The sequence below is a fragment of the Panthera tigris genome, chromosome X, assembly GCF_018350195.1.
Source record: "Panthera tigris isolate Pti1 chromosome X, P.tigris_Pti1_mat1.1, whole genome shotgun sequence".
NCBI classification, from domain to species: domain Eukaryota; kingdom Metazoa; phylum Chordata; class Mammalia; order Carnivora; family Felidae; genus Panthera; species Panthera tigris.
The window spans coordinates 73,194,364-73,220,433 of NC_056677.1; the positions used below are offsets into that span (position 1 = coordinate 73,194,364).

General features: G+C 35.6%; 1 protein-coding gene across 1 annotated transcript in view; it reads left to right on the forward strand.

Moving 5' to 3' along the window:
* KLHL4 (kelch like family member 4) overlaps nt 1–11,631 on the forward strand; it is a 192,735-nt gene extending 181,104 nt beyond the window's left edge. The window contains 2 exon segments of the mRNA XM_007085586.2: nt 9,919–10,087; nt 11,572–11,631. Coding sequence (XP_007085648.2) covers nt 9,919–10,087; nt 11,572–11,631 — 229 coding nt within the window.
* The last annotated feature ends 14,439 nt before the right edge of the window (nt 11,632–26,070 follow it).

Genomic DNA, 26,070 nt, shown 5'->3' on the forward strand with positions numbered 1-26,070 from the left:
TCATTCTGCCTATTTTTCCTTCTTTTATCTCTGCAGAAAGGGATTCTAATCTATTTTCAACTCCAGCTAGTATTCTTATTATCGTGATTCTAAATTCTGGCTCAGACATCTTGCTTGTATCTGTATTGGTTAAATCCCTGGCTGTCGTTTCTTCATGCTCTTTCTTTTGGGGCTCATTCCTTCATTTTGTCATTCTGAAGGAAGAAAAGGAATTAATCAGTCAGAAAAATTGAAATTAAAACAATTAAAATTAAAAAAGATTAAAATTAAAAATTAAACACACACACACACACACACACACAAATCGAATAGATGATGCGAGATCCTAGGTGTGTTTTGGTTTGGGTGTTGAAAGTGGTTTACAGACTAGAGAAAAAAAAAGGAGGAGGGAGGAAAAAAGAAAAGGAAGGAAAAGAAAAAAAAAGGAAATTGTTTGAGAATTTGAAAAAAAAAATGAATACTGTGAAGTAGACCAAAAAGAGATGATGGGGTAAAATAGAATTTGAAAAAAAATATATAAAGAAGAGTAAAGAATATAGTAGAAAAAATTAAAGAAATTATTTTTAATAAAAATTAAAAATAAATATGATTTTTTTCTTTTTCTGTATTCAAGATAAAAGAAAAGAATCAAAAAATAGAAAATGATTTAAAAAAGAAAAAAAAGACAAAGAGGAAATCTTATGTAAATTTGAAAAAGTGAGTACACGGTGGTAAACTAAAATAAAATGATGCAAGCAAAATAGAATTTGAACAAGTTTACATAAAAAGAAAATATATTAAATAATTAAATAAAATATTTTAATAGAAATTTAAAGTAAAAATGAAGTTTTTCTCTTTCTGCATTCAAGAAAAAGAAATGAAACGAAAAAGGGAAAAAAGGAAAAGGAAAGATAAAAAAGGAAACTGAAACTTTGGAAAGGTGAATACACTGAGGTCGACTCAAATAAAATGATGGAAGTAAAATAGAATTTGAGCAAAATACACAAAAGTAAAAAATATAGTAATAAAAATTAAAGAAAAATATTTTTAATAAAAATTGAAAATAAAAATGATTTTTTTCTCTTTCTGTATAAAGAAAAAGAAAAGAAATGTAAAAGAGAAAAAGAAAGAAAATTGAATACAGGAACCCTCTAACAGATTGAAGTAGGACTGAAATTGCTTTGTTTTCCCTAGAAGTCAGTCTATATAGTACTTTATAGTCCATAAACTAAGTCAGTGGTGGGTGAAATTTGTGTTCTTGAAGAACGAAGTTGCCCCAGTTGGGTGGGGCTCAGTTTAACTGTTCTGCTCTCCACTAGATGGCGCTGTTAGCCTACTGGGATGGATTGTTGCAGAGTTCTTGGGTGTGTATGGGCATGCGTGGGAGTGGTGAAAATGGAGCCACCCAGCTACCCAGTCTGTTCTCTGGATCAGCAATTGTGCACTTGTCCTCTGTCTTCAGCTCTGGTCCACTCCCTGCTTTTTCACTCTCCATGACCAGGCCCCAAGCAGTACCTCTCTCCCGAGTTTTGTCTCAGTTTCAGCTGTTTTCCCCGGTCCCTTACTTCTGAAGGACTGCTGCTTTGACCTGTTCTGCCCCTCTGTGGGAGGGTCTCACCAAGCAATGGCTGAATGAACAATGGCTGAATGCTGGCTGCACCCAGGAACACTTGCTGGACCCTGCTGCTGCTGGTGCCTGAGACTGTGGCCAGGTGCCAGCCCACCCCAGTAAAAGTTCACGAGATAGTGTAGCAGCAGTGTTTCAGGGATTATGGAAAATCACAACATACATCTGGCACCAGGGTTCCACCCTTAAGGACCTTGTTCCAGCACCAGCAAATGTGGCCATTTTCTGGGATCTGCTGGGACCAGGTGGCTTCAACAGTCTCTATCAAATGTCCTTCAAGCAGTGGATCCGCTTTTCCCCGTGTGGCCCAAGAACCTCCCGGACCCCACTCTGTTCCTGGGGATTCGCCCTTCCCACCAGAGCACCGCCAGGTATCAAGCTGTGGAATTGCAGACTCTGCGCTCCCCTAGTTTACAGTCTTAATGGAATTTAAACCCTCTCCTTTCTCCTTTCTCCTTTCTCCACTTTTAGTTTTGTCCCTGCAGCTATTTCCAATTTTCCACTTTCTCTCCAGCTGCTTTTGGGGAGGGGTGCTTTTCCCATATTCTTCCCCAGTCTCCATCCTCTCTCCACCCGCAAAAGTGGTTCCCTGCCCTCTGCAGCTTCTTGCTCCCCAAATTCACATCTACGCGCCATGTACCTGCTGAATTCTGTGGTTCAGTTTGTGCAGATTGTTGTGTTAATCCTCCAATCAGTTTTTCTAGGTGTATTGGATGGTTTAGTGTTGGTCTGGATGTATTTCATGGATGCAAGACACACAAAAAATTTCCATGTTGTTCTGCCATCTTGGCTTCTCTCTGTTTTCTTTTTTTAAGCCTTCTACCAAGATATACCCTTTGATAAGGGAATTTAATCCATTGGCATTTAATGTGATTACTTAGAAATAATTACTATTGCCATTTTGTTATTTGTTTTTATATATCTCATAGCTATTTTGTCCCTCCTTTCCTTTCTTCCTGCCTTCATTGTGTTCAGTTGATTTTTCATAGTGACGTCTTGATGCCCCTCTCAATTCCTTTTTGTATATTCTATAATTATTTCTTTTGTGATCATCATTGGGATTACAAATAACATTCTAAAAGTTTACCAATCTTTTTTAAATTGACACCAAATTAACTTCAGTTGCATAAAAATAATCTTTACAGCTCTGCCTTCTCCCCTGTTTTATGTTATTGATATAACAAATTCTGTCTTTATATATTGTATACCGATTAACATAGCTTTATGATTATATTCATGCTTTTGGTTTTTACAACCTGTAGAAGAATAAAAAGTAGAGATGCAAACCAAAATTAAAATAATATCTAGTTTTATTAATAACTAGCCAATGTTTTTACTTGTACCAGAGAACTTTATATATTCATATATACATATTCTATAAATATAAATATTTATTCATATATTCATATGACTCTGAGTTATTGTTTAGTAATTTTTTATTACAACTTGAAGAACCAACTTTAGAATTTCTTGTAGGACAGATTTACTAGATGTAAACTCCTTTACCAATAGCTTATCTGGGAGTGTCTTAATATTTCCCTCTTTTTTGAAGAAAGTTTTGTCAGGTATAGAATTCTCAGTTGACAGGATTTTTCTTTCAGTACTTTCAATATACGTTCCTACAGTTTTCTGCTAAAAAATTTGCTCATAATCTTATTGAGGATACTTGCATGTCAAAAATTGATTTTCTCTTGCTGCTTTCAAGATTCTTTTTGCGTTTGATGTTCAACAATTTGATTATATTATTCCAGTGTGGGTCTGTTTATATTTCTTCTGCTTGAAGTTCACTTAGATTCTTGGATTTGTAGATTCCCGTTTTATTCACATTTGGGAAGATTTAAGCTATTATTTCTTCAAATATTATTTCTTCCTCTTCCACTCTCTTCTGGGACTTCCAAAATGCCTATGTTGATCCAATTGTGCTGTCTCATACGTCTGTTAGACTCTGTTAAGTTTTCTGTATTTTTTGCTCCCTAGACTTCATAATTTTAAATGACATGTCTTCAGGTTAACTTATTTGTTCTTCTTCCTGCCTGAGTTTCCTACTGACTCCCTCTAGTGATTTTTTTTTAATTCAGTGATTTTATTTTTCAGCTGTAGATTTTCTGTTTGGTTCTTCATCATAATTTATTTTCCTTTGTTAACATCCTCATTTTGTTGGGTTATATTTTTCTTGATTTCTTTTAGTTTTCTTTTAGTTCCAGATCTTTTAGTTTCCTTTAGTCTGTCTTTCTTTTAGCTCTTTGAACATATATATGATAGTGGCCTTAATGTCTTTATCTGGTATGTCAGATACCTGTGTTTTTACAGGGATGTTTTCCAGAGATTTCTTTTCTGTTTCTTTTTTAATGAAACTCATTTTCCTGTTTATTTGTATTTTTTGTGATTTTTTTTATAAAATTGGGCATTTGAAATTACATACCTGTTCCAGTGTCTGAAGACTGGCTCCATGCATGGGAAAACCATCACTAATTAGCAGGTCATCTTCTGTGCCTGGGATCAACCCAGTATGAAGACTTGAGGTCTTTTCAGACATTTCTTGGATGTGTGTTTCCTCGACTTTTGTATGTGTGTGTGCCTGTGTGTGTTTTGATTCTCTGTGTATATGACAGTTTTTAAATGTCTTATTTTACTTAAGAGTTTCAGCCATGCTGCTTCTTAAGCTTTAGCTGTTCTCTTATAATCTTCAATCAGTTATCTTTTTCCCAAGTTGTGTATATATCGGTAATATCCCTACATGCTTCACAAGCCATGTGTTCTACAACTTCCCATGAATTTTCTTAACCTGAGATCTGGGCTGTGTCATGTTTGACTCTGATATCTGAATTATGTAACAGAGAATAATCTGTCTTTCAGCAACCAGACTGGTTAGATTCTTGTATATTAGTTCTGTTTTATCTCTGGTTCAAGGAAAGGAACTGGGACTGGGTCACTGCTTTCTACAAACCATGATGTCATTTGCTGGGAGTGTTGGGGCAAGGACAAGTGAAAATATCACAAAACTGCCTATTGATTTGAATGAAGCTTTTTCTTGACTGAGAATTTATTTGGCTGTGGATCTTTGAATGATTTCCAGAACTCCTATAGTTATTTCAGCTAATATCTATTTAATGTTTCTGTGACAGCATGAGATCCTAGAGCTTCTTAGTCTACCAGCTTGCTGACATAACTCACTAGTGATGCAACATTAGAAACAATATAAAAATCACATGAAAATCACTTTGGGTCACCTGCGTATTTGAAAGATAAAGCTGAACTTGTTATGTCCTTTATTTATATACTGAAGTACAATAAAGAAATTATATGTAATTACAAATGAAAAGGACCTTGAAAATCTAGTACATCCTTATCACCACACAGAAGTGGAAGTTGAAACCCTCTTTGGTTAAATGACAAATAGTGGCAAAAAAGATTTTGTAAAATTTGGAAACTAATCATATTTGACTTTCCATTTCAATATGAAACCAAAAGCTCAGTATATTACACTCAGGAAAAATGATATAATTAAACCTCAAGCCAATAATTTCTACTTTTATTAATGCAGAATTTTGGCATGTGTACCAAATTTTAAGCTTTTACTAAGCACGTGCATGTGTGTTTGTGTGTGTGTGTGAAGGGGAATTGTGTTTCTCTTTTAGAAAGATCAAAAATATATAGTAGAATAAATATTTGCTTAAAATCCACTGTAAGATTCCATTGTGTATATAAACCACAATTTCTTTATCCATTCATCAGTTGATGGGCATTTAGGCTCTTTCCATAATTTGGCTATTGTTGAAAGCATTGCTATAAACATTGGGGTACAAGTGCCCCTATGCATCAGCATTCTGTATCTCTTGGGTAAATTTCTAGCAGTGCTATTGCTGGCTCATAGGTTAGATTTATGGATAAAGAAATTGTGGTTTATATACACAATGGAATACTACGTGGCAATGAGAAAGAATGAAATATGGCCTTTTGTAGCAAAATAGATGGAACTGGAGAGTGTTATGCTAAGTGAAATAAGTCATACAGAGAAAAATAGATACCATATGTTTTCACTCCTATGTGGATTCTGAGAAACTTAACAGAAGACCATGGGGGAGGAGAAGGGAAAAAAAAAGTTAGAGAGGAAGGGAGCCAAAACATAAGAGGCTGTTAAAAACTGAGAACTGAGGGTTGATGGTGGATGGGAGGGTGCAGAGAGTGGGTGAGGGGTATTGAGGTGGGCACTTGTTGGAATGAGCACTGGGTGTTGTATAGAAACCAATTTGGCAGTAAATTTCATATTAAAAAATAAAATAAAATCTACTGTAAGAAATTGAGAAAAGAATAGTTTCTATTGAAATTTTATTTTATTATTAATTGATCAATTTATTTATTTAAATTTTATTTTTTCAAGTTTTTATTAAATTCCAGTTAGTTAACATATAATACAATATTCGTTTCAGGTTAGAACTTAGCAATTCATCACTTACAGCACCCAGTGCTCATCACAAGTGCCCTGCTTAACACTCATCACCTATTTAATTGCCTAGATAATTTGTTGATGCCTTCTATAGACCAAAGTGTAGAGAGCATACAACTCACAAAAGATTTGGTACAAATCCACCTGTCAGAAAATATATACACACATTCAAAATCTCATACTTGTATCCATAAAAGCTAAGTTTTCATTTTAAGTAATGGTACCTAGACACCAGATTCTATTTTTATGCCTGTGAAAATATTTGAGTTTTTAAAACATAGAATAACTATAGCCTCCTCTTTATACAAACTATTGATATTGGAAAAGACTAGATCATAAACAGACAATATCAGGAATTACTATATTTGAGAAAATGCAACTTTATTAAAAGTAGAAACAAATTCATGTAAAACTAATTATGCTATCTTAAGTTTCCATTAATACTTAAAACTGTATTGGAGTTATACATTCATGAGAAGGTGAAGCCAAAGAGTGGCCATATTCTCCATATTGATATAGAGAATTTATGTCCTTTACCAAAATATAAAAAGTTACTTAGAAGAGTTTTATACAAAATAACACAGTACTGTACAAAATTACATTTAATAAATAAAAAGTCATGAAGGTTTGTTACTATGAAAATCAGACCTGCCTTCACAAAGTTTCTTCTTAATTAAAAATTAAATCATGTAAATTTATAGACAGAAATAATATTCTAAGCACTTATAATAGCAATTTTCTTGTAAGAAATCCAAATTAGTAAGAGATTTTTATGTATATTAGAATCCATGCTTTGTTCTATTGCAGCTTTGGAGGCTTCTTATTGAATCTTCTTATTGAATCTTAGTGGTATAACTTGTGTTGCATTTGCTTGGTTCTTTGTATCTAAATGCATATGTGTAAAAAACAAAGTTTGGTAGAAAAATATGTATTTAATAAGAAAAATTCTAGAATACATAAAATAATTTTTTAATGTTTATTTATTTTTGAGAGAGAGGAGGGGGAGACACAGAGAGAGGGAGACAGAATATCCAAAGTGGGTTCCGCACTGACAGCAGAGAGCCCAATGTAAAATTAACTTTACAATTTCTTAAAGTGTCTATATTTATTTAAATAGGCATTCACACATGCAACTAGAAAAATATAAACTCAATTCATATTTGATATAAAAAAGTTCATAGTGCAGACTACAAAACTAAATATTCGACAAACATATCCTAATACTTAAATGTTTAATCTTATTTACTGACATAGTTAAATTTCCAAAAATATTTATTTTTAAAAAATCAGATATATTAAAATAATTAATGGAAAAAAAGAACACTTCCCATATACCAAAAAATGTATAGTATACTAGTTAAAATATTAAGTTTGGAGTCAGACCAATCTGAGTTCAAATCCCAGGTCTACTATTTACAAATTATGTGACCTTGACCCAGTTATTTTACATCCACTAACATCAGTTTCCTCATGTGAAAAAATAAAGGGATGATTATAGTGTCAACTTCATAGAGCATAATATGATAAATAATAAGGCAGTAAGCATACTTCCTGGCACCTGTTACATACTCAGTAGAAGTTATCTGATGGTATTGTATTTGTTTGTATTGTTTTTGTAATGATTATTATTGTCATTACTATTATTATCCCCTTATTGGTGTTTTCCTTCAAAAGACCTTAAGAAAATGGCAAGTGTTAAATTATAATTTTCAAAAAATTATAATTATGGCTTTCATACAAATATAAAATTAACATGGGTCAAAGATTTTATGATTCGTTAACTAATGAGGCAATTTATATGATGTTAAAACTGAATCTTTCAAAGAATCTTTGAAGAAAAGACATAAAGACAATTAATAATACTGAAAAAAATATTAATAGACAAGGAAGTAGTTAATATCTTATAGAGAGTAAAATGCAATCATTGGGGGTCATTTCTACCTGATGGAAATTAATTCTATCTCTATCAGGCAAAATTCATTTATATTGTCATGTATAAGAATCACAAGAAAACTCAGCTTTCTACAACTTAACACCTACAGAGTTATAAAATAGTCCTGTTAGTAGAAAGCCAATCAAAAGTTCATGTTTAATGAAATTTGATCATCCTCATTTTTATGTCTGAGACAATTTTCCTGTCACTGTTTTCAACACCTAAAACACTGTTGGCCTATTAATACCTTAGGAGTCTCATTCAATTATTTAAAGTAATCATTTAAAGTTTTCTAAAATCATCACATAAACATGGTGGTTGATTCAGGGATTACTATTTCTACAATGTTGATCAGAAAATTGAGGCAAAGAAGTCAAGAAAATGATTCCTAATTTCTGTAAGTGTAGGAATAAATCCATGATGAATTGTCTTTATTTCAGGCTCCATTTTTTTTTCTACTAGAATATATATACGTATATTCAAAGTGAGGAGAGATAGAAAAGCAAAAACAAAAAGGGAGAAATGTGATGTTATTTAATTTGAAAGTGATATAGTGGCTAAACATTTACTTTAATAACTTCTCCTGTGTGTCTTTACAGATAGTAACCATAGTGCAAATGCCTTTTCTTCAGAAGATTCAACATTACCCCAATCCCTCATGTTATATCCAGATTTGCCAGATTTTTTAGCATTATCATGCACATACAGGAAAGTCAGGTTTGGATGCAAATGTGTAAAGAAACCCTTCTGTGAGCCTTGATTCCCCATTCATTTATATGTGTACTCTGTTAGTTGACTGCAGCATCAATTAACAATAGCAAATATGTTGAAAATTTTGTTTAACTAAAGCATACAGTTGTGGATTTTCTGGTTCTAGGTTTTATTATAACATCAAAATTGAAGATGATGTTACATGACACTCAGCAATATGTATGAGACATGAAAGATATTTTAGTTATTGCTGATTACAGATATTATTAAAAATATTACTGGATGTGAGACCAAGTTCAAATGGAACCTGAGATTAGATAATTTAGAGTATAATTAAAGACATCAAAAAAGAACTGAAAGGGGTAATAGAAATATAATAAAATTAGTAGAAGGTAATAAATAAAAATGTCTTCTGTAAAATACACCTTTTTCATTGAGTTTTGTACCTAGGTCAATACAAAATCAGAGAACATTTCCATGTATAATTATATAAGTTTTCTTTCATTGTTTATTCCTTTTGAATTTTAGCGTTATGCATTTTTTAAAAGGCTTAAAATTTTAGGAAAGAATTCCTGGAGAAGATTTTATTACTTACTGAATTATCTTTCATTTTGCTCACAGAAAATGTTTGGAGATAAAGAATTAGCTTCAGATTAAAATGGAAAAAATCCTTCTGTTACAATAAATAGGAATATTCATGGGGGGAAAATATAGGATAAGACTATGGCCATTCTAACTAAAAACAGTATTAAAACTATTTTACTACAGTCTACAAAACAAAAAAGACAATTATATTCAGATTTACTTGAAATGTGAGCTTTCACATGATAAGATCAGGCATCTCACATACAACTTTTGAAAAACAAAGGATAAGAGAAAAACAAAAGTTCTCCAAATAGCATACTAAAAAAGAGAGGGGGCATTTTTCATATAATGTTAAGATACTAATATATGAAATTTCCTCATAGAGAATCTGAGTACTGATCAAAGAAATACATAGTATTTTGGAAAGGAAATACATTTTTTATATGCTTGAGTGACCTCTTGTGGATGAATAGAATTTTGTCATGCATTTATTTTAACACTTATTGGTCAAACTAAACTTGATATTTGTAAGGTGTTTTTAATTCCTTATATTGGATAAGTATACATTTTATTAATGTTTATTATTTTTAACACTATTGGACTTCCCTTTTCAATTGTCTTCCTAAACTTCTTAAGGTATGATCCAAAAAATGATTCATGGTCAACTGTGGCACCTCTGAGTGTTCGAGATGCCGTTGCTGTTTGTCCCCTCGGAGGTAAACTCTATGTGGTTGGAGGATATGATGGACACACTTATTTGAACACTGTTGAGTCATATGATGCACAGAACAATGAATGGAAAGAGGTACTATCATTGAAAGTATGGAAATTAGTACATTTCAGGTTTTAATAAAAGTTTAAAAAATATACTTCAGAATTAATTTCATCCTTTTCTTCTCTAGGGCCTACCCAGAATATTTTAGTAAAATTTGCAGTATTTTCTTTATCTATGCTATAGAGAAATAGTCGATCTAATTTGTCATGAACAGGATCCATCAGTACTTATATGAAAGGGGACAGCACATTCTCTTGACTTTATGGACTCATTCCTTTCACAAAAAAGTGAATCAGATCCAATAATTCAAAAGCTTTACTCTGGCTTTTTTATGTATGTATTACGACTTGAGAACTCAAGAGCAATGTCCTTGTCTAAAAATATCTGCTCCTTCTTATTGGCTGTTGCCCATGGGAAATTTTTTTTCAGTTCCATTTTTATAGATTCTATAAACTGCAACAATTTTCATCTTAATCAGTCACTCAAGGAATTTAGTGCATGATGAGAAACTGAAATTAAACCCTCTCAAGAATGCTAGGCATCAAACAGAAGAAATTCTAAGGAGAGTATAAGAAGGCCGTGAAAGGATATCTTGGGGATTCTAAAGCCAAACTTGATATTTTTGACATTTTTTCTAGTGATAACTATGAATTTATTCCAAAATATCTAATGGTGTTCTATTAATTAAATGATGGCTTAATAGAAAAAATTAGATTATGATTAATTTTTCATCATTTCCACAGACAAACATTGTATTTTATCTAACTTCACCTTCCCTTACACTGACTTCTTGCTGCTCTGTAGTGTATGTAGTAAGTTGGTTACTATCGTAAATAAATATGTGTTAATATAATGATAGTTGATAATGACTTTCTGTCTCTTTTCTCCAACAATATTATTCATTAAGACCCTCAGGAACATTCAAATTTGGCCATGTAGGTAGCTTCTTACTTTATCAATGCTCAGGACCAGCTAGGAATGGCAGATAATTTTTTTTAGCAAACAAGGAGTTGTTAGATCAAATACAATAATCAAAATATTTGTATAAGCTTGTGGAATTTAATTTTCTGGAAATTATTGACCAGTAGCTAAGAGATCTAGATTCTATTCCTGGATTTTCACTCTTTCATTGTGTGACTTTGGAAAGAGTGAAAGAGAACTAATGGATAATGGAATTATAAACATTATCTGCCAAATTATTTTTATACATTGTCTTACTTAATCCTAACAAAAACTTTGAAGGATGAGAATTATTAGCTGTAACTTTTCAAATGAGAAAATCATCACCCCAAATCAACTGCTCCTAAAACTCAGGTCTACATAATTTAAATAATATACTCTTTCCACTATATTGGACAACTATCTGGACTGCATTTTACATCTTTATGCCAGGGCAATGATGGACCAGAATAGCTAAGGACTTGTTCAACTCCAACATGTTGTATTATATATATTATGCTGAGGACAAAGTTCATTAAAACGGTAATTTCTTTTCTTGATTTTTTCTGTGTTAGGAAGTTCCTGTCAACACTGGAAGAGGTGGTACATGTGTTGTGGTAGTGAAGCTGCCATAAAGCTATCTTTATCAATAGGATGGAAACTGGTCATTTCAAGAAATGGAATAGGAAGAAGAGAGGAAGAAAAAATATATTCTTTCCTTCAGTTATTAGTCAAACATGAACATTATTGTATCATTTTAGTATGTACTTATAATTGATCTCATTTGAAAAGTCAAAGCAAGTTTTCAAACATGAATTACATATAGGTGTTAAGTGTATGTGTTGTTGCAGCTGATACTTAACATGGAAATCCAATAGCCTAGGTTTAGCCTCCTTACTAAAATTTTTAAGGGAAATCAATAGAGGCCAAGGTATGAAAGATTGTGAAAGCATTAGTAATTTTGAAGTTAAGAATATGAGAAGTTAAAAACATTTTTTTTATTTCAAAAAGTGAAAGGTACTCTATTATCTGAACTGTATAAAAAAGAACATCTAAAGTTTAGAATATTAAGTCTGGCTTTCAGTAAGATATCATTCCCTTATTCAAAAATATCCCAAATAGATAAATTACACCTCATATTTATAAACAGGAAAACGTTTACTAGGTTGAGGCTAAAAAATAACTCATTTACATAATTTGTTATGCTGATCACAGTATATTAAAAATTTCACAGACTTCCTCTTTTACAGTACCATTTTCCAAAACACACACACAGATTTAGTATTCTTTAACATATTGTCTTATTAAATTATCAGTAAAATATTATTGTAATTTCATATATGCAATCTATATAATAAAATAGTGAGTATTTATTGTATTGATACAAACTGTGACCTCAGCTTTAGAGTGTCAGGGCCTTGTCTATATAGAAAGTAATACTCTTAAACATATTGTGAACTATGTAAATAAATATCATTAAGTTAAACAAGTTTTCAAAAGCAAAACAAGTTTTAAAGTGCAGTAAAATTGAGAATATGTTCTACAATATTAACACATGGGAACACCAAAATGTTCAATATTCATGGTTAACTCTATAATTATCTTTTATGTACGAATACTTGGTTTCTGTTAATATTATATTCATCCAGAAGAAAATGTTAAGGGTATACGTACTATAAAAAAAACTTAAAATTAAAAAAACCCAACAAAATAGCTAGTTGGTTAGTATTTTACCTTTAAATTCTTATTTCCATTTATCCCATGATAGAAATATTTAAGATAAAATGCTGAACAAAACTATATGAAAGTAACTTTTCAAGTAAACATGTGATTTTAGAATTTATGTAATATGTTCTTTTTAACAGGCTTTATATTGTAGTGTGTGAAACCAACAAATAAAACCCAGAGAGATGTTTATAACATGTACTACTAATTTTTAAGTTTTAAAAAAGAGCAACATAAGTTGCACAAATATATATATATATTTTTTCACAAATTGAATTTAAATAAAATCTATTTCCTCTGGTTATAGTGTGACTTTAGATTATGTTAAGTGCAGCTTAAATTTAGTTTTTTATATTTATCATCCCAATAACTAAAATATTTAAATATAAAAATAAGGTTTCCCTCCTTTGTTTCTTATTGCTGCCACTGTCTTTAATTATAGAGGTCTATAGACATCTTCAGTTCCAGGGTTGTAGAGATGGAGACATAGAGATGCTGTAAAACTAAACACACACACACACACAATCACACACACACACACACACACACACACACACAGAGAGAGCTCTGTTGAATTTGTTAAATTCATAAAATTCATACCTTATCCAAATCAGTGCAGACATTGACTTATGTAAACCTTTATTCCTAGAGCAAAGTCTGGCCTGTCAAGTTAAATTCAAGAGGAAATTTTTCCAATGGGAAAGGAAAGAAGAAAGGACTTATATCTATCAAAGCCTAGCTTTCCAATGCTCCAGTGACACCTAGATGGCACCAATAGGGAGACTGTGTCTACAGTCATGCCTGGTCTGGCAAGCAGAGATTGAATACTATTTTCTTGTTGGTCCAATAGGCTTGCTTCATTTTTATCAGGTATATCAGGCATTGACTAGTAGGAAGTGTATATATACACACATACAAACAAAATTCACCCTAGGGCTACTGTTGCACGGCTGTATTTGAGTATTTGAAAATTGTGCTTAGGCCACTATGGCTTAGCTGGTTTACCAGTCTAAGCAAATCTGAGCAGTTAGAATGGAGAGCTACAGACACTCAAGGCACTATAACATAACTGTGCTTGCCTCAGTCAAATCTACTTGGGAAAAGGAGTTAAATCGGAAAGCCCCTTGTTACTATGGTGTAGTAGAGACAACATACCAGGCTGGTTTAAGCTAACAAGGATAAGAGACAGAATTTGTTTATATATTCTCTCAAGGAGTGGAAGAGATGACACATTTAAGCAGTGTACTCATATTGGAAAGACAATGTTAGTTCTTGATTTTTTTGTAATGAGTATGACCTTGTGCAGGATCTCCCACTCTGCAGCCATGAGCCTGTATCAAGATTACTTTATAGACAACAGCCATCAGCTACTTTACCTGTATTTCCACAGGGCATGCATGAACTTCTAAATACCTTCTATACCACACAGGAGCTTAAGGAGAGTAGGACTCCAAACTTGACTCATTCCCTTGCTTATGTCATCCATCAACTTGACTCAGATGTGGTTTCTGACCCATTTCGATATGGAGGGAACACTGAAAGGAGGTCTCTGCCTAAAGACCCAATTAAGGTATAGAACAAAAATTCCTCTGGTTTCAGATTTTCCCTTAATTTCTATAGTAAGATTCCTACCCTGAGAACTTAGTTCAGAAAGGAAAAAAGACCATAAAACAAATGTTTTATCACCTGTTGTCATTCTGTCCTCTTTCTCTTACCAGTCACCTGAGGTAGAGGGACAGGTTTTCCAGTTACTTTTCCTTTTTTGTAATGGACTTCTTTTATATCATATCCCTTTTGCTGGAGACAGTAAACCCCAACCTGAAGGATGGAAAGAATATCTCCTCTCTATTCTGTTGAAGAAACTACATGAACCTGGCTTTCTTTGTGTCAAAGGAAACTTATAAAATGTTTTTTATAACTTTTCTTCCTCTCTTGAAAATACTTGTTTTTCAAGATTGTAACCTGATACAGATTAGGGAAAAATCCTATTTTATAGGCTAAATGTTTACTATTGACTACCTCCTTTTTGAATTCCTGTTACAATCCTAATCTCCTCCCTTACACACACACACATATAAACATAGAACATAAACAATGAGGGAAATGGCACACCTAGAAAAATATGAAGTATCTCATACATTAATAAATGTTAAAAGGTAAAGTTATGTTACTATCTTCAAAAATAGTATTCCAGTGTCACATTTATTAAGAACATACTGTGGTGGGCCTCCTTGATGGCTCAGCCTGTAAGCATTCAAGTCTTGATTTCTGCTTAGGTCATGATCTCATGGTTGTGAGATTGAGTCCCACATTGGCTTCCTGCTGGGTGCAGAGCTTGCTTACAATTCTCTCTCTTCTTTTCCCTCTTACTCTTCCCCTCTCACACATGCATGTATATATGTATATGTTCCTCTCCAAAAAAAAAAAAAGAATGTGTCTTAGACTAGTGGTATATATATAAATTTGGGCTAAGTTTATGAAATCTCTACCAAATCCAGGCTTATATAATTTAGATTGTATTCCAAGTAATGGAGAATCAGATTTTGGTTGCCTCTCCTCTACAAATACCAAGTGTATATTCCAAGTTCACATTTCATCTAAGGTCGTGAGGACCCTCACACAAGCATCCCAGAGCCATATAAGAAATTCAGTATCTATCTGAGTGATTTAATTCTCCTATCTAGATCATAACTAATTAGACCTTACCAGAATTGGAACACATAGGGGTTCTGGCCATCACAGAACAACCAGTATTATTTAAAAATATGCCTAAAATGACAAAATCATAAGGAGATCTTTGAGAAAAGTGATGTCATCAAATTGGTGGCATAGGAATTTCTATGGCTTGTTCTTCTTCCCACCCCCAACATCAATTCGAACAACTATTCATACGTGAAAATATCTTCACAAGAGCAAAGATTCCAGGTGAGTGATAACAGCACCTGGTTAAAGCACAGAAATAAGAATGGACACATTGAGGAGTGTATGAAAGATACATTCACACAACCTCATGAGCCCTCACCCAAGCCCAGGCATTCCATCATGGAGAGAGACACCTTCCCCATGGGAAAAGGAGAATAAAGTGAGCACCGGATTTTAGCATGGACCCAGGGTGGACCCACCACCAGGCCAACTCCTGCAGCTCTCAGTGGTGCCCTGCAGGTTCCTACAAACACAAGCCCCCCACCTACCTTGATGCTTGTTGGCTCCAGCAGCTGCTGGCAGTTCCACTAGCCCCAAATGGTGTCCTTGGCACCAAGCCCCCAGCAAGCTCCAGTGAACCCAGACCTCAGCTCATACCAGTGCTTGCCTACTCTAGTGGCCTCAGGCAGCTCACACAGCCCCAGGCAGGTTTCACTGCAGGACTTATGGTGGGATTCCACAAACTGACGCTCTGCTCACCTCCTTATTTGCTAACTCCAGCACCCCCAGGAAGATCCTTTGGCACCAGGCTTCCTGAGGGCTCCCAGAAGCACAGCCTCCAATCTCACCTTAGTGCCTACTGGATTTGGTGGCCCCAAATGGTGTTCTTGGCCAAAGTTCTTGGTGAGCTCCCATTAAGCCAGTCCTAGGATCACTTTGGCACTTGACTATTTCAGTTTTCCAAAGTAGTTCCCATGACAAGGCTTCTAGCAGGTTAACACAAGCCCAGGCCTCTGGCTGACCCTGGTGCTTGCCTACTCCAACAGCCACAGGCACCTTGCATGACTCAAGGTGGCTTACAGTGCAGGACTAAAAGCAGGCTCTTGGTAACCCAGGCCCCTGTTGCACCCAAGTGCCTGACAGATCTGGTGGTCCTTGGTGGCTCCTGTGACACCCAGGTTCCCAATGGACTCCTAGAAACCCAAGTCCCCAGATCACCCTAGAACCTTATTTAGTGGCCCAAGATATGTCTTTGGCACCAGGAGCCAGGTGGAATGCTGTGAATCCAGGCCCCCATCTCACCCTAAGCACCTGCCAGCTCAGGTAAGCTCAGGTGTCTCCTGCTTCACCAGGTGGTCTCTTTGGCACCTGAATCCCAGTAGGACCCCACAAATCTAGGCCCCCAGATCATCCTGACACCTGTTGACTCCACTGGCACCATGTAACTCCCACAGACCCAGGTGGATTCTATATAGTACCAGGCTTCCAGCAGGACACCCATGAAGCCAAGCCTTCATCTCACACTAGTGCCTGTCAGCTTCAGCAGCCCCAGGCAGCTCCCTGATTCCAGATGAGTTCCTCAACTTCAGGTTCTCAGAAGGCACCTGAAAACTCAAGCTTCTGGCCCATGAGGGACTTGGCCAGCTCGAGCATTCCCAGGTGATCAGTGGCCACAGGTGATTCTGCACTCCCATCAGCTTCCTCAGTTCCAGGCTCCTAGAGCACTTCCATGAACAGAGGTCCCCGCTCAACTCTGTTGCTTGCTGGTTTCCATGATCCCAGGTAACTCCAGTTGCCCAGGACTCTGGCCCACTGTTGCATCTGCTGAATACTCTTACAAAAGGTTCCCTATAGCTTCCCATGAACACAGGCTACCAACTTACCCCAGCACCAGCAGGTTCCTGTGGCCTTGGACAGCTCCTGTGGCAACAGGCTTCCAACAAGCTCTGGCAAGTTCCCAGAATATTTCAGCACTGGCTAACTCTTGCTGCCCTGGATTACTCCTGTGGCTTCAGTTTCCCAAACAATGGTTGCAACCCAGGCTCTGGGGGGCACCTGTAAACCTAGAGGCTTAACAAGGCTCAGTACCAAAATGACAACCCTATCCCAGGCTTTCAACCAACCCAAACACCAGTGAGCCCAAGGTTTCCAGCAAGGAGGATGGAACACTGCCAAACTCATTTAATGAGGCCAGAATTATCCTGATACAAAAAAAAACAGGTAAGAACACAAAGAATAAAAAAATATAGGCCAATATTATTGGTGAATATAAATGAAAAATAACCAGAGCTCAAAAATCTACGAGGTGAACATTCACAGAATTGAAGGGAGAAATCCATTGTTGATTACTAGCAGTAGGGGGCTTCAATACCTCACTTTCAATAATGGATAGAAAAGCCAGATAGAAGAACAATAAATACGTAGAGGACTTGAATAACATTATAGGTCAATTGGACCTAACAGATACATACAGAACGTTCCAACCACCAACAGCAGAATACACATCTTTATCAAGTGCTAATGGAATATTCTCCAGGCAGATGTTAAGCCATAAATCAAGTATTAATAAAATGAATAAAATTTAACATAATATAAACAATCTTTTCCTAGCACAATGAAATGAAAATAGAAATAAGTGACAAACTGAAAAATAGAAATTTAACAAATATATGGAAGTTAAATAATACACTCAAGCAATCAGTGAATTCAAGAATAAATCACAAAAAAATATAAAATGTATTGTGATAATGATAATGAAAACACAATATACCAAAACTTATGGGATGAAGAGAAAGTAGTTGTATGAGAAAAATTAATAGCTGTAAACAATTACATTTTGAAGACAGAGAGAGAGATGTCAAATATATTTCAAATAAAAAAGGCAGCATAATAGATAAGCAACACACTTTTTAAAAGTTTTTATTTAAATTACAGTTACTTAAGATACAGTGTAATATTAGTTGCAGGTGTACAATATAGTGATCTATACAACACCCAGTGCTCATCACCACAAATACACTCTCTAATCTCCATCACCTATTATTTTGTTAACTTTTTAAAAGTTTATTTACTTTGAGAGAGAGAGTGAGAGCGAGAGCACAAGTGGAGTAGAGGCAGAGAGAGGGAGAGAGAATTCCATGTAGGCTCCATGCTGTAAGTGCAGAGCCCAATGCGGGGCTTGAAGTCATGAACCATGAGATCATGACCTGAGCTGATATCAAGAGTTGGAGGCTTAACCAAGGTGCCCCCAGGTGCCTGTCTCCATCGACTATTTTACCCATCCCACCACCCACTTCCCCTCTGGGAATCATCAGTTCATTCTCTACAGTTAAGAGTCTGTTTCATGAATTGCATCCCTCTCTTTTTTCCCTTTGCTCTTTTGTTTCTTAAATTCCATAAATGAATGAAATCATATAATATCTGTCTTTCTCTGACTCACTTATTTTGCTTAGAATACACTCTGGTTCTATTCATGTTGTTGCAAATGGCAAGATTTCATTCTTTTTTTATAACCAAAATAAAACCACCACACACCTGTCAGAATGGCTAAAATTAACCACTCAGGAAACAACAGATGTTGGCAAGAATGCAGAGAAAGAGAAACCCTTTTGCACTGTTTGTTGGAATGCAAACTGGTGCAGCCACTCTGGAAAACAGTATGGAGGTTCTTCAAAAAATTAAAAATAGAACTACACTATGACCCAGAGATTGAAATACTAAGAATTTATCCAAAGGATACAGTAATGTTGATTTAAAGGGGCACACACTCCCCAGTGTTTATAGCAGCACTATTAACAATTGCCAAATTATGGAAAGAACCCAAATGTCCATTGCCTGATGAATGGATAAAGAAGATGTGATTTATCCCTTTTACCTTTAACCCATTATGTCTTCTATTCTTTCCTCAAGCCCAGGAAGTGTCCTTATGATTGTTCCTGTATGTTCCATCAGGCATAATACTTATATCTGTTTCATTTAGATCTCTGGGCACTGCCTTATCTTCTTTCCTGTGGGATAAATTCCTCAATCTTGGCATTTTTTCTAAGAGTCTACATTCTCTTCTTTGTTAGAAAAGCCAGTTATGTTTCATGCTCCTGAAAGTAATGGCTTAACGAAGAAGAGGTCATGTGGTACCCAGGGTCTGGTGCGTCAGAGAATGTCTCTGGTGCACGCTGTGTGCACTCTGTTGTGTTTTGGCTGCTCTATCCTTTAGTCATCTGAAGAGAGTGGGCAGTGTCTGGTCTTTGGTCTGAATGTGGTGAATTTTAACTGGGTGTACTCTGGTAGATTGTGAAATAAAACTTGATACCACTTCCAACAGAATGAGGCCATGCAGAACTCTGTAGTTGGGACATGTGGTGTAGACATGAGTTGTGCTGGTCCTCTGGGAGAGGAGCTCACCTTGCTTGGACTGAGGCAATTTGGACCAAGGGCATTCCCACCAGAGCTCATGGAGGTGGGGGTTGGTGTAATCAAGTTAGGCAGCCAGTGTTGGAGCCATGCTGCTTCCTACAAGAAGCTCTGTGCTTATGCTGAATGGCAGGGGAGGGAATGGGACAAACCAGGCCCTTTGTTTCCAAAGGGGCATCTCATGAAAGCTGACTTTCAGTGATACGCTCCTGAGAAGAACGGATAATCTCCTTACTGTGTGCCCCAGATGTTCTTTAGACTATTTCCACATAGTCTTCCCTCTGGTTGTTGGCCTGCCTTCTCTCCAGAAGAACAGTGCACTTTGGGCTCTGTCCCATCCAAGTCCACTGACCTTTAAAACTTCAGGCATTAAGCCTCGCTCATTGCAGTAACTCAAGAAATTTAGCCAGTTCAATTTTCCAAGCCAGTTGCTTTTGGAAAATATTCATTCTATACATTCTCCTTTGTGCTTCTCTCTCTCTCTTGCCCTTCTCTGAAACCATGGCTCCTTCTCCTCTGCAGTACCCATGATTCATTTCTCCCCTAAACCATGTCTCCACTCTTCCTATATTCTTGGATGTGGCCTCTTCTATCCCTTTGTGGAATTTGTTTTCAGCTTTCAAGTTGATTTCTGGGGTATTTAGTATGATTTGGTAGTTATCTAGTTTTTTTCATGGGATGAGACGAACTTAGGGGCCTCCTACTTCACCACTATCTTTAGAACCCTCTCTTGATCTCATTCTTTTTTATAGCTGAATAATATTTTGAATTTTTTTGTCTTTTGTTTAGCTTGATTAATTTCCATTATTCTTGTTTCTAAGTCACCCATTTGTTCCTCTGCTTCCTCCATTCTGCCATTCTTTCGACTGAACATATTTATCATTTAATTCATTGAGCTCTTTATCTATGTTATATTATTACTTATCACTGTTTTAAGAGTCACTCATGTCCTCCACTCTTTTCTCAAGTCCAGTGGGTTTCCTTATGATCATTGCTTCAAATCATCTATCATTTATGTTACTTATATCTGTTGTGCTTATATCTCTGGCCTTGACATTTTCCTGATTTTTCATTTGTGATAAAACTCTCTTTCTCTTCATTTTGTCTAACTCTTTGTGTCTGTTTCTGTGTTACTAAATACGTGTCTTCTTCTCTTGAAAATAGTGACTTTATGAAGAAGAGGACCTGGAGTATCCTGCAATGCAGAATCTCCTATTCTCCAGAATCTTGCACTTCAGCAGAATATTCTGTGTCTATTTAGTATGCCCTGCTGTTGTGTCTGAATCACTTTTCCTTTCAGTGTACTTGTCTTCACTCACTCTCTGCCTTTTGTCGGCTGTGCTTGCTCTCTGTGGTGTTAGTGAGACCCATGCAGTCTAACTCTGAAGGGGCAATCCTGCCATGGAAGTTGGAAGCAGAGCAGTGGTCTTAGCCAAATAACTGCTGAGCCAGTAGTCCTATGCCAGATACCTGAAATGCTGCAGCAGCTGGGGCTGTGTACTGGGTCAGCCAGTGGTGCAAAGGTGGAGGTGACTCACAGTGATGGCTGAGTGCAACATCCAGAGGTGCCTGGGTGCTTCACAGAGGCTGTATGCAATGCTTGAGAGCAGCTAGGCACCTAGTGGCTGGGTGGTGCACACATACATGGCCTCAGTAAAATTTACCTGGAGCCTCGGGCTGAGTCTAACAGGCTTGTAGTGGGTAAGCCCTTAGGAGAATTCATAGGCATGGTGCACTGTTACCAGGTTAGGTAGCAAGTGTCTGTTCATCACTGACTTCCACAAATGGTCCTATGTTTATGCTGGGGCATGGGGGAAGAAAATTATCCCAACAAGCTCCCTCATTTTCATAGCAATGCCTAAAATCACTCTGAAATTAACATAAACAGATCTGTCACCATTTTGCCCCAGGCAAAACTTCTGTTTTTATGTTGCCTCTCTGTAGAGGATTCTATCTCTTTAAGGGCAGCAACCCAGGTATCACTTGGGTGCAATGCTGTGTCAGTCGACTTTTAAAGCTCCAGGATTGAAATCACACTGGTTATACAAAATCACGGAATTCAACCCCTTTGGTTTCCATAACCAAACTTTATGGGGATTAAACTTCCCTGTGTGAGTTCCCTGGTATAAGAACAAGTATCTCTACCCTCTTTGCACATGCAGCTTACTCCCTTATTCAGACATCCTCCCTCTGCCTTTCTGATGTTCCTAAGTTTTAAGATGCAGCTTCTTCTCTGTATTTAGTTGTGGAGTTTGTTCTTCCAGACTTCAGAGTGCTCTCTATTTTAGTGACATGGATGTGGATGATATCTATTTGTAAATATGGGACAGGTTGAGCTCAGGTTTCTTTTACTCTGCCATGTACCCAAACTCCTCTTGCTGCTACCATACATTCAAATAAGAGTGTATATTTATGTTTATAAATCTATTCCAACAAACAGAAAAAGAAGGAAAGCTTCCAAATTCATTCTATAAGGCCAGCAATACACTGATTCCAAAACTAGGTAAAGACACCACAAAAGAGAGAGAGAAAGAGAGAGAATTATAGGCCAATAGCTCTAATGAACATACGTGCAACAATCCTCAAATAAACCAAGCAAATCAAATCCAACAATATATTTTTAAAAATCATTCATCAGTATCAAGTGGGATTTATTACCAGGATGCAAGAGTGTTTCAATATTCACAAATCCATCACTGTGATTCATTGCATCAATAAGGAAAAGGATAAAAACCATATGATCATTTCAATAGATGCAGAAAAAGCATTAACAAAGAAATTATTAATTCAGAATAAAACCTCTCAGAAAAGAAGGTTTTGAGGGAACATACTTCAACATAATAAAGACTATATATGAAAAACCCACAGTTAACATGATCCTTAATGTGGAAAAACTGAGACATTTTCCCCTATGGTTAGGAGAAAGACAAGATGTCCACTCTCACCACTTCTATTCAACATAGTACTGGAAGTCTTAGCCACAGCTGTCAGACAACACAAAGAAATAAAAGTCATCCTAACTGGTAAGGAAGAAGTAAAAATTTCATCCTTTGCAGATGACATTGTCCTTTATATAGAAAACTTGAAAAGAACCCCAAAAAGCTGTTAGAAGTGATAAACAAATTCAGTAAAATAAATATAAATCTGTAGCATTTCTATATATCAGTAACAAAGTAACAGAGATGTTAAAACAATCTTATTTAAAATTGCTCCAATAATAATAAACATAGAAAGAAACCTAACCAAAGAAGCAAAGATCTATTGCTTGGAAAATTATAAAGCACTAACAAAAGAAATTGAAGATGACACAAAGAAATAGATGACATTCCATGCTCATGGACTGGAAGAACAAATATTATTAAAATGTGTATACTACCCAAAGAAATCTACAAATTCAATTAAATCTGTATCAAAATACCAACAGCATTTTTCAAAGAATTAGAACCAGTAATCCTAAAGTGTATGGAGCCACAAAAGACCCCAAAGAGACAAAGCAATCTTGAGAAAGAAAAACAAAGCTGGAAGCATCACAATTCTTGTCTTCAAATTATATCAAAAATCTATAGTAATCAAAATAGTGTGGTATTAGCACAAAAATAGACACAGAGAACAATGGAACAGAGTACAAAATCCCATAAATGAATCCACAAATATATGGCCAATTAGTCTTTGACAAGGCAGAAAAGAATAATCAATGGGAAAAGGATAGTCCCTTCAACAATTGATGCTGGCAAAACTGGAGAGACACATGCAAAAGGAATTTATTTGGACCACTTTCTTCCACCACACACAAAAACAAACTCAAAATAATGAAAGATTTAAATGTGAGACCTAGAACCTTAAAAATCCTAGAAGAGAGCAACAGCAGTTACCTCCTTCACATTGGCCATAGCAACTTTTTCCTAGAAATCTCTCCTGACACAAGAGAAACAAAAGAAAAAATAACTATTGGGACATCAACAAAATAAAAAGCTTCTGCACAGTGAAAGAAACAATCAACTCAACTAGAAGGTGACCTATGAAATGGGAGAAGATATTTGCAAATGACATATCTGATAAACTGTTAATATCCAAAATATAGAAAGGACTTATAAAACTCAACACCCCAAAAACAAAAAATCTGATTAAAATATAGGTAGAAGACATGGACATTTTTCCAAAGAAGACATATAAGTAACCAAAAGATACAGGAAAAGATGTTCACCATCACTTACCATCAGGGAAATGCAAACCAAACTACAATGATGTATCATCTCACATCTGTCTGAATGGTTAAAATCAACAACACAAGAAACAACAGGTGTTGGAAAAGATGTGTAGGAAAAAGTAAAACTCATACACTGTTGCTGGGAATGCAAACTGGTACAGCCACTTGGAACAGTATGGAGTCTCCTTAGAGTGTTAAACCACCCTGGGATGCCTGTCTGGCTCAGTCAGAAGGGCATGCACCTCTTGACCTCAGGTTCATAATTTCAAGCCCCACATTCAGTGTAGAGATTACTTATCTTTAAAAAAATAGTATGACCCTATGATCCAGCCAACATTGTACTGAGTATTTACCCAAAGAATACAAAGATAATCATTCAAAGAGATACATGTACCCTTATGTTTATTGCAGCATTATTTACAATAGTCAAAGTTTTGAAGCATCCCAACTGTTCATAAATTGATGAATGGATAAAAAAGAATATATATATATCTATATATATATATATCTATATATATATATATATCTGAATAGTATTCAGCTATGAAAGAATGAAATCTTGACATTTGCAATGACATGGATGGAGCTAGAGAGTATTATGCTTGCCCATTCCTTTGTTCCAAGAGTGTTCTCTCTGTGAATGCTGCCTCTCTGGGACACACTCTGAGATAGGCAAATAACCTCTCTAATGTGTGCTCCAGGTGCTTTTCAAATGGCTGTTTCCATGCTATATGTATGTGGGCTGTTTTCCTGAGGTGTTTCCAAGAACAACACAATGCCCTTCAGTTTCTATCTGAGCCACACCCGCTTACCTTTAGAATTCCAGGCTTTAAGCTCTGCTTGTTGGCAGAATTCATGAAATTCAGCCCTTCTTGCTTTCCAAGTGAATCGCTATGGAAATTCCTTTTCCCATATGTTAGTCTGTCTCTTCCAGTTCCCTGTGTCTGCAGCTCTCTCCTCATCACAGTGCCCACGATCCATTTCTCTCCCAAACTTTGTCTCAGCACTTCATATTTCTTATTTATTTTTAGTTGTGGAGTGTGTTCTGCAAGTCTTCAGGCCAATTTCTGGGATATTTAGGATGATTTGATAGTTATATAGTTGTATTCATGGGACATGGTGAACCTAGGATCCTCCTACTCCACCACCATCTTTCCCTCAAGCCAAAATCTTATTTAAATAAACAATATCTTGGGTGTCTGTGTGGCTCAGTTGGTTAAGCATCTGACTTTTGATTTCAGCTCAGGTCATGATCTCACAGTTTGTGGATTTGAACTGTACATTGGTCTCTGCAGTGACAGTGTGGAGCCTGTTTGGGTTTCTACCTGTCTTCACTATTTGCCCCCCCACCCTGCTCGTGCTCTCTCTCTCTCTTTTTTTTTCTCAAAATAAAAAAATAAACTTAAAAGAAAGAAACAATAGATGAAAACTTTCATAGCCTTGGGAAGAAAATAGATAATCCTGTTTCTGGGAGCACAGAATTCCAAAAAAGTGAACCCAAAGGGGTCCACACAAATACACGTGATAATTAAAACATCAACGACTGAACATAGACGGATTTTAAAAACAGCAAGTGGGAAACAAATAATTATGTACAAGAGAAAACATAAACGTCTATGAGCTCATTTTTCAGCAGGAACTTTACAAGCCAAAAGGGAGTGGCATAATATATTTAAAATGTTGAAAGGAAAAAAGTCATATAAAGAATACTCTACACAGAAAGGCTTTCAGAATTAAATGAAATAAAGAAATTCCCAATCAAAACTTGAAGTAGTTTATCACCACTAAGCTTCTCTTACAATAAATGTTAAGTCAGCTTAAAGAAAAGGCCACAAACAGACATAAATACATTGTGAATAAAATATATACAATATAACAATAGGTATATAAAATCTGAAGTAAGGAGTATAATAGATTTTTTAAATGCGTTGAATATAAATTATTGTCAAATTTATATGCCCTGTTATATATTTAGGCTGTTACATATGAACATTATGGTAACCACAAACCCCAAACCTATAATACATAGGAAGAAAAAAAAACATAAAAAGAAAGCCAAATGGCAGAAAGTCATTAAACTAAAGGGTGA